Below are 10090 nucleotides of genomic sequence, written 5' to 3'. Positions count from 1 at the left end.
ATACAACACCAAGCATCTCATTTCATTCCTGGATGACCTCTATGGAAGGGTTGTGCCAGGTGAGGAAAGAATTGCAGTGAGGCAAAATCGGGCAACGTTTGTAATTGTATGGGACAATGTGGCATTTCACCACTCCCGTGCAGTCACAGAAGGGTTTGCAGCCCATCCCAGGATGGTGTCGCTTTTCCTCCTACCTTACTCTCCATTCCTCAACCCCATAGAGGAATTATTTTCCTCAAGGAGGTGGAAGGCTTATGACCACCATCCACATGATCAAATGTGTATTGCCCAAGATGACATAAGATGTGATGTGGATGAGAACCTGTGGCCAAATGCAGAAGACAGGGTTGACTAGCATTGCTACTGTATCTGTATCAGTAGATGGTGTATATACAAATTCTTGTATTTTTCGAATCACTCAATGCCAAAAAATGACATAAAACATATTGAAGCATATTGCATCATGTCTGATTCATTCCTGTAACATATACTGCAGTGAACATATACTGCAGTGAATAGAGAGGTGTTATTCTTGTTTTGTAAAGAAATTTGACAAAAGAAAACATTGTGTAATGCTACCTGTTGTTAGTGTTTTTTAGGTCATTGTTTTATGAGTGACAAAGTGTGCTTGTTGGGTGACAACCTTTGCTAGTGTTATGGAAGAACGAGTTGATTTGAGACATGTATGAAGTGTTTTGGTACTTTCCGTGCATTTTGGATGTGAAATGAACTGCTGTGCCAAGCTGAAAGTTGGTTAAGAGAACTGTGTGGAAAGTTTAGAAAAAGTGAACTAAGTATTGAGAAATGGGTCCTAGCAATTGTAAAAAACGGTAAATTAAGGTGAAATTTAAAATAAAATAAAATAAATAAATAAACATGCTCCTCCAAACGTATTTCAATTATTCAGTTTTATAATGCAGTAGCAACGGTAGGCCTAGGTTATATTTTGCTTATTGCGAACATGCCTTACACATACAATACAACATTTACAGGAGTTTAGTATTTTTTATTTTAGGTGAAGTATGATGCGTAAAGACATGTAGGCTAAGCTCATTGAAGCCAATTATAACAATGTTAACTGCCAACACTCCAAACATAGGCTTTTGAGTACTGGATTTTTTTTTTTACTGTTGCTATTATTTGTTATTGTACACTAAATAATAAACTGTAGTATCAATCCACAATGGACCAGAACAAAAATATTCCGTGCCCCCAGCTGAATTGGAGTTGGTGACAATGCAAAGACAGTCAATAACCTACAAAACTTGAGGCAAGCACATGCAGTATTAAGCCAAGGAATGTGTTGATTGGCTAGTGAGTGTCCAAGCCCTCAGCACACCTACAACTTGTTTATTCATCAAAAGGCAGCCCTTTTGCACCACCTCCAGCTATTGCGCTCATAATTATGGCTGTGAAAATGGCCCAAAAATATTTCTGACACATCCCAGGAACTATAGCACTACCAATAGAACTACAGATGTCTCCTTACATTAATCAAATTCCGCGAGCACAGTGCACTGTTTGGATTGGAATTTTTGGGGATGAACGTGGGCAGCCGCAGGTAGCTTACTTTTAGAAGTGATTTGTTTGACAAACAGATGAAAACATTGTGACTGGTTGTGTTCATTCCACATTAAAATGTAATACATTTTTACCATTAAATGACGTCTTTACCAGGACAATTTTAAATAGAGGCTCCCCCAAATGTCACAGTACAATTTGCACTCTGCAAACAAGCATACACATTTTCTAAATCAAAAGCAACTGACTCAATTAAAAAGCTTAGTTGTAAACTTAGTTCTCAGATTCAAACTCTTCTCTCCTGAATGAAACCACAGAGAATGTGGTGTGTGCTTTACGTCCTTTTCCCATCAGCTCAGGATGTACGTTTCTAATGTTGTTATTATAAAGAAATTTAATAAACATGATATTTAAATTCAATCATAAATATTAACTCAACAAAAACAATGTAATCATACTTCAGTGTGATATACATTTTGATTTTGATTAAACATCTCAAAATTGCACTCTTGCCCACGAGTAGCAGATGATACACAAGTGTGTGAGAACAGTCAAATGTGTGTGTTATGAGAGCTGTGGTATACAGTTGTGGTATACAGACTACACACAGTCATAGTTCTAAGTGTGCAAATTAGGAAACTGGAAAGATCATCTCTGATCTGCCCACATGTCACTTTGGTTGTAGAAATCTCTGTAGAACTGTCTAATGTTTGGCCATTTTCTCACGCCTCCAGGATGTCATTATTATATAGTTATCTGTAAGGAAAGTTTATGAGTTGTGAGGTAAGTTCTCCAGGTTATCATTGAGACAGAGGCCTGTGGTTCGGTAGAGATGCAGGGGGAGTGGGGGCTGTGTCTGCACTGGTGACACACGTCTGCTGGGTGGAATCCCTTTTTCATCTGCCTCCACAGACCGGAGTGATCTGTGAGGTTTTCCTCTCCTACCTGAAGCTCTGCATCATGTCCTCCGTTATCTACCTGTTTCATTTACTGGCTCATTGTGGCCTTTCTTAGTTTCATCAACCTCCAACTTTGTAAAGACTGGTGTACAGAGGTCTGTCTGTCTGTCTGTCTGTCTGTCTGTCTGTCTGTCTGTCTGTCTGTCTGTCTGTCTGTCTGTCTGTCTGTCTGTCTGTCTGTCTGTCTGTCTGTCTGTCTGTCTGTCTGTCTGTCTGTCTGTCTGTCTGTCTGTCTGTCTGTCTGTCTGTCTGTCTGTCTGTCTGTCTGTCTGTCTGTCTGTCTGTCTGCCTGCCTTCTGTCTGTCTGTGTGTGTTTGTGTGTGGTTGGGTGTGTGTGTGTGTTTGTGTGTGTGTGTGTGGTTGGGTGTGTGTGTGTGTGTGGTGTGTGTGTGTTATGTGAACAGGTCTGCAGAGGAGTTGTAGATGGAGTTTACACGCTGCACATAGCTGGCATAGGGCTCTACTTCCTCCACATAGTCCTGTGACTGAGAGAGAAACACACACAATCATCACCATTTACAGTAAACTGTTAGCTAAGACATGAAGCATAATGCAGGATACGGTGCATACTCTACATACCTGAGGAGCCTTGGACTCAGATGGTGTGGCGGGGCTGTGAATACACAGATAAAGCTCTTTATTACACAAGCAATGATATTGAAAAAAACGTTTGCATTCATTAATGATGTAAAAAAAACGGAATAATTCGTATTCATACCTAATTCTGCAGAGGTGTTTTCGTGTGAAGTATAAACCACCCAGAGTAGCCATAATGACACTGACGGTTACCACGGAGATGCTGACATGTAACCAGGATATTAAGGCCCCTGAAAGGGAGATGGAATTATAAATAATAATAGTCATAATAAACCTATTATCCTCCCATCGTATATCAATTACATTCAATCTGATAAACATCTAGATTTCAATTCTATGTCATATTCACAGTGAAATTCACAATGAATTAATTTCAAGTAATATGCCAATGCAGCAACGTCGTCTAATAGACATTTGAGAATAGGGGTTATTTATCCCTCCCAACTCCCATACCTCATAATGCCTCAAAATAGTAATCTGATATTCCCGGCCAAAAAAAGCTATGATGTTAACTCCTATTCTAAAATAGTGATATATTAGTCATACAGTATCCATCCGACCCAACCTGTATTTTATAGTCCCAAACAATGTGGTTCACAATAGCAGTCTTTACCTTTGGGGATCGGTAGTGTCACAGATTGCACCTCAACCCAGAAGGGATGTCTGACATCACAGGTCAGGTTGTCCATAGGGATGACCTCTGGCAGGACCAACTGACTCTCCACTCCGTTGGAGCCATCATGTTTCCATGTGGTAGTTGAAGTAAAGTTCCATGGGTTCCTCCAGGAGACGGAGGCAGCTGGTTTCCCCCCTTCAGCCAAACACAGAGCCAACCTCTTATTGTCCTCCCACTTCAGCGAAGTAGACACTGTGGGAGGGGCTATTGTTCACACAGGGGGTAGGAGGGCGGGAGAATCAGCCCTACTGTATAGGCCAACACTACACAACACAGGCTACACTAACTTGGAATAAAAATATGACATACATCACATAATCCTAAAATGTAGGCTACAGATTAATGCATGGAAAAAAACTGTTTCTTACCTATAACTGATACCTTAATGTTTGCAGAGTTGCTCCCTCCTCTGTATACTGACTCACAGTAGTAGAATCCCTCATCACTGATTGAGAACTTAGGAATGCGTAGGTAAGATTCACCACTGGTTGTGTTTAGCATGACTTTTCCATCATTGCATGAGTCAAGAGGTTGGTCATTATCACCTGATGATATTTGACACACTGTTCCACGCCGGTCTATTTTCCAGATGGTGTAGATCATTTCACTCCAAGTCTTATTGCAGCACGTTAAGATGACCTCACGGCCTTGATGAAAATGTTCACTTCTGGCAACTGGGGAAATTATGTTAAAAGACATCAGATTGAATACAAAATTAATAAAAAGATGACTACATGCATAGATGCAAATTAATTCTATGGTATGTGAAAATCATATTTTGATACCACTGTAAAAATGTACAAGACTGGTCTACAGTATATTGAGAAGCTTGATTGGGCTATGCCGGTCTAAAGCCTTATCTCTGAGAATCATGCAGACTAACCGGTCTCGTCCCAGGAACAGGAAACTAATAAAGATAATTTTCTCTTTCTCCTCTTCTGACAATAAAGTTCCATTCCTCTCTGAACATGAATGTGACCCCATGCCAGTTAATAGAGTGGCACCAGTGAAGGTTTGGTTAAACATAATGATTTTTACCATGCAGTCGAAGTTCTGTAGATGTAATTGAAGTGGAAGGAGGTGTAGTGTGAGAGGTCACAGAAATGTGGTTGTTATGTCCTGAGAGACGAATCAAAGTGCATGTTAGTGGTATACAGTAGCATGTCAGAAAAATGTTGTGGCAGTCATTAGCATACACCGATAGGGATTTCATCAAGTGTAAGAACAATAAACAATCCAGCAATCATTGAAGCATGGGCCTGATAGAAGAGTGAATCAAAACAGTTGATTATAAGGCTCAGTATCAGAAAAAGTGTTGAGTAAGGGAAGTAGGTTGACTTAATTATTGACTTTACCAAAAATGTCCAGTGATAGTATTTTGGCCATTATTGAAAAGTTCATTAGTTTGTTAGTAAAAGCATTTTAGATTTTTGTTTTTGTGAGGAAATAAAATATTACATACAGTATTTAGCTTCCAAGACATATAAGTATGGTTATAACCATACGTTCCACTCCTTAAACAACCCCCAGTGTCATACCTAAGACATGATATCATGGGAAGTTGACTGTTAGGTTACTGAACTTTCTGAAGTGTTTTTTTTTTCTGGGCCACAGAGTGCTCTTTTATTATTGTCTATGTTTACTTTCGACAGGTGCAATCTCTATGGTGGTTACAGAAAGCCACACGACCCCCATACAGTGCCTGACTAGTAATATCACTTCCTCCTCAGAGTCCCCCCATCATGGAGAAAAGCTGTATCATTGTCTCAATCTCCTCTCAAACACAGGAGAAAACATGCGTTCCTTCCTCTGTAAAGCATGCCACCACCCACACACTCAAGTCTTTACTATGTGGCACTCTGCATTTTCCTTCCATTGGTAGAATCAAATGGAACTCTTTTTTTAAAAGGTTCCATTTGATTTTTTTATAATCATTCAAATCTGTTCCACTGACTTGGTTTTTAGTTTGAACTCGAAATAATAATCAGAGCAGAGTTCTCAATTCATGTCACAGTAATCTACAGCCCTAGGGGATTCTACAAGCAGCCCACACAGTCTACAATTTAAAGCAAGGGTCTCCCTAGTCAGAGCATAGTTTTCAGCAATATTATTCAGTCATTAAATACATATTTTGACTGTATGATATTTCATCATATCATATTAAAGCTATAGTAATGCTTTGAATGTTTTATGAATAATTGAACTCTTAACGCGGTAGTCAACAGAAACCAAAACCAGACAGATAAACAAAATGAAGTAATGAGATGCCCAAACCGGTTTCCAAACTCCAGGTAGCAGAAACAGCCAGGAGAGAGATGACTCCTATAATCCATGTGTTCCCCATCTCTGTGCTTGTTCGTTCTATGACTCCTGACAGCAATGCTGTACTCATCAAGACACTGCTGTTCGTTCCACCTGTCCACACCCCCCAAAAAACTAAAATAAACCCTAAACTCTCCCCCTGGTCCCTATACCCTTATCCCTGAACCCCAAAATGACCTCTATTATTGTTCAATTCGGTCTCCTCGTCTCAATGTGTTATAACTGTACTGTTTGTCTTGCCTTGCCTCTGTACCCCAAACTCTAAATCTGACTTGATCTCTCTGCTCTCATAAAACCTGTCTGTCTCTGTCCTGATCTACACCTTTCATCCCTTTACTGATGTTACTCTACTGTAACAAGCCCCTACATAAACTAAATAATCCTTCCCTCTCTCCCCCTTTCTCCTCTGTACATCTCTCTTTCTGAAAATCTCCCACACAGGGGTGACGCCTGTTTCCTCTCGCGCCTGTCACATGATCACAGAGTACAACACAGCCTCTAAACTCTATGAAACAGCAATAACTGTTGTGTGGGAGATGAAACTCAAATCATAGTTCTTACTGTCATTCTGTTCCAAGTCATTGAATTTCATTTGTTTAATGGGCCCTAACATGTAGAGGAAACTCTTTCTCTAAGTTATTATTACCTTCGTAATGAAATACTATTATGCATGTCATAGAAATATCAGATTGGAAACTCAAAAGCCACAAGTGGCAGACCAGCCAATAGGTCATTGAGGTCCTTACATTACTTGACTTGTTACTTTAAGTCAAAGTCATGTCATTTTCCTAATGTCATGTTGCCTTTATAATTACTAATCAGCTCAGAGTGAACACTGTCATTACCAGCTAATAGATGTTAAGCTGGCCTATGCTATATGTGCATAAGTGTTTGTGTTGAACAAATCTAGGTAACATTTACATTGTTTGCAGTGTACGGAGAGTACACTGCAAACAATGTAAATGTTACCTAGATTTTTTTTGTATTGTAAAATAATTGCTTGTTTTGAGTTGATCTCGCTCACCAAGAAAATGCATTTACTTGTTTTGAGTTGACTTAGCTTACCCAGAAAATGCATCCAGATCATTTTTATTGTTTTAAGATATTCTGACTTGTTTCGAGCCTTGTTTAGGTTAAAGTAGGAAAAATGAGCTGCCAGTGCACTAAGATCATTTGTCTTGGTAAGATGTCTTATTAAGATCAAATAACTTGAAGATAATGTATCTTCCCCCACTTGTATCACATCTTTTTGGGGGTTAAAATAAGCAATATTATCTGCCAGAGCACTAAGATAATTTACCTTGGTAAGATAAGTCAATGCATTCTAATGGGAAGAGATACCTAGCTAAGATTTTTTTAAATTCCAGTTTATGACTGTTATCTCACTCTGCAGAGATGATGTAACTGTAATGCCCCACGTGACATGGGTGGGCGTTCTAGGTTTCTTTTTCTATATTGGTGGTTTTCTTTGTTTTGGCCGTGTATGGCTCTCAATCAGGAACAGGTGTAGATCGTTGTTGCTGATTGGGAGTCATACATAGGCAGCCTGTTTTTCCTTTGGGGTTTGTGGGTAAATCATTTCTGTTTAGTGTTTGCACCTGACTGTACTGTTTGGCTGTCAGTTTCTTGTTTTTTGTCTAACGTGTTCTTTCTTGAATAAATTCATTTAAGATGAACACATCCTCCGCTGCACCTTGGTCTCATTCTGACGACGGCCGTTACAGTAACACTTACTGCGGTGTGTTAACGAAAGAGGGAAGATGTTGATGACTATCACATTGAGCTTTTCAGATGGGGAGATTAGTGAACATGAACAAACATTTAGCTTGTGCGGTTTTGACAGAGACATGCTGTTTTACAGGATGTGGTAACAAATACCCCTAATTAACATTCAACAGATATTAACACCATCAACAGATAGGATATAGTCTAGCAGAACAACAACCCATAACCTTTTACCCCTTGCAATCCTGTTGACATCAGCACTGTTTTTCTGAACCGCAGATGTGATAGAAGACTAAGATGTTGAGAAGAGGGGGGCTTGGTTTTGTCTGTGTCACTTCTCTGTTCTTTGGAAACTTGATTGTGTGCAAGCTGGCAAATAAATAAAAAAGAGCTGATGATTATGAATCTGATGCCGAGTCTAAAACATATGCCCTGGCCACAACCAAAATAACTTTTGGCCTTGCCCAGTAATATCTGGTATGTAAATTGATGTTCAGTAACTCCTTGTGTTCTAACTAAGGATGGGTATAGGTAGGATTAGAGTAGGATATTCAAATATGCTTTGTGGTTCAGTGTTCAGAAATTGTACTAAACTGTTCTATAAATAAATCGATGTGGACATTATTTACATAGTATATTAATACATTTGGATCTGATCTGGTCTCACAGTGTAATATCAAACCCCAGTTAAAGCAATTCACAAAACATCAAATGCCTGCTTTCTTTCTACCTGGCAGCCACATTTTGAAAGACCTACTGCATAGGTTAATCAGCAAGCGTGGTGGAATTGCCTTAGTGTGCCTTGCTCATAGGCTGAAGTTAATTGGTGAATGACATTCCGCACGCTTGCTAATAGTAAAGGAAGTGGAATGATGTGACGCTAGGCTGATGAGGTACAATTATGACACTACCATATAAATACCTGATATGCCTGAGGTAACGGTATAATAATTACAATATAATAACTGCTATGCTAATGAGGTAACATCATAAACACTACCCTATAAATACTGGCTATACTGATGAGGTAACATTATAGACACTACCTTATAAATACCTGCTATGCTGATGAGTGAGTTTTATGAGTTTACTAGATGAATGAAAAGTGAAGATCCATTTAGACCAGCCTTACTGATTGAACTTCCGTAACTACATTTCAATTGAGTACAGGGTTAACTAAATACAATATGGAATTTTATTGATTAGTTTGGGGTAGGCCTCATCTCTGAGGAATGCTCCTCAAAGCCAGATGCTGATGACAGGTTGCCCTATGCTGGGCAGCTGGCATCAAAACCCCCCCAAAATAGTTAAGTTACTCATCATGGAGGAGGTACACAGCAGAGCAATGGTTGGATATAAAGATTGAAGATAAATAGATGTAAAAGAGATGCATGTGAAGAATAGAACAAAAGCTCAATTATGCTTTAATGGAAAGTATCATATGGAATGTTAATTATTGCAATCTCGCTGAACGCAGGAAGAAAATCGTGTAATGTGTTTTGTTGAAATGAGACGTCTGTGTGTAAGTCTACCCAGCTACGCATGCTGTAAGAGATATGTATGAATAAGATGAAATGTTAAACGAGCGTTGATCCCAACAGTGCATGCCGTAATGCTATAATGCTAGAAACAGGAGACAAAGGGCTGTGAGACATGGGTTTGATTCCAGACACATGAAAAGTAGGATGTATATGGAGCGTACGGGGCAACAGGAGACGAACAGCAGAAGGGCTAATGACCTTGGAGATGGGGAAAGGGCGGATAAACCGGAGGGAAGGGTTGCGGAGGTGGAGGTGGTCTTGAGAAGGGCCGACGGGTCACTCTTCCAGGTACGACGACAGTGCGGACAAATATCTAGGCTGAAGATATTCCGACCTCTTCCTCTTGCTCAGGAAAGAGCGGGGGCTGATAAACCAGGAAACACTCAAAGGGCGAGAGACCCGTGGCAGAGCAAGGAAGGATGTTGCAGGCGTATTCGACCCACACTAGCTGCTGGCTCCAGGTGGTGGGGTTGGCGGAGACCAGACAGCGAAGAGTCGTCTCCAGGTCTTGGTTGGCTCGCTCCGACTGGACGTTGGACCAGGAGGACAGGCTGGCCGACGACCCAATGAGTGTGTGGAAAGTGTTCCAGAACCAGGACTACAGCTGAGGACCCCGGTCAGAGACCATGTCCACTGGGAGTCCATGGATCCGGAAGACATGCTGCACCATGAGCTGGGCCATCTCTTTGGCAAAGGGTTGCTTGGGGAGAGGAATGAAGTGGGCAGCTTTGGAAAACCGGTACGCTACT

The 10090-nt window shown here is 40.3% G+C and overlaps 1 protein-coding gene across 1 annotated transcript; it reads right to left on the bottom strand.

Annotated features, from left to right (window-relative positions):
- Nucleotides 1-985: 985 nt before the first annotated feature.
- LOC106586573 (cell surface glycoprotein CD200 receptor 1-A) lies at nt 986-6498 on the bottom strand. The gene is made up of 7 exons (XM_014174003.3): nt 6028-6498; nt 4792-4872; nt 4122-4427; nt 3691-3957; nt 3199-3307; nt 3060-3093; nt 986-2965 (listed from the first exon to the last, which is right to left on the bottom strand). The coding sequence occupies exons 1-7, from the start codon at nt 6143-6145 to the stop codon at nt 2873-2875; spliced, it is 1008 nt and encodes a 335-aa protein (XP_014029478.1). The 5' UTR covers nt 6146-6498; the 3' UTR covers nt 986-2872.
- Between the last annotated feature and the right edge of the window lie 3592 nt (nt 6499-10090).

Source organism: Salmo salar, chromosome 25 (assembly GCF_965601325.2).
Source record: "Salmo salar chromosome 25, fSalSal1, whole genome shotgun sequence".
NCBI lineage: Eukaryota > Metazoa > Chordata > Actinopteri > Salmoniformes > Salmonidae > Salmo > Salmo salar.
The sequence above is the reverse complement of the archived record's forward strand: the minus strand, read 5'-3'. Positions and strand labels throughout refer to the sequence as shown.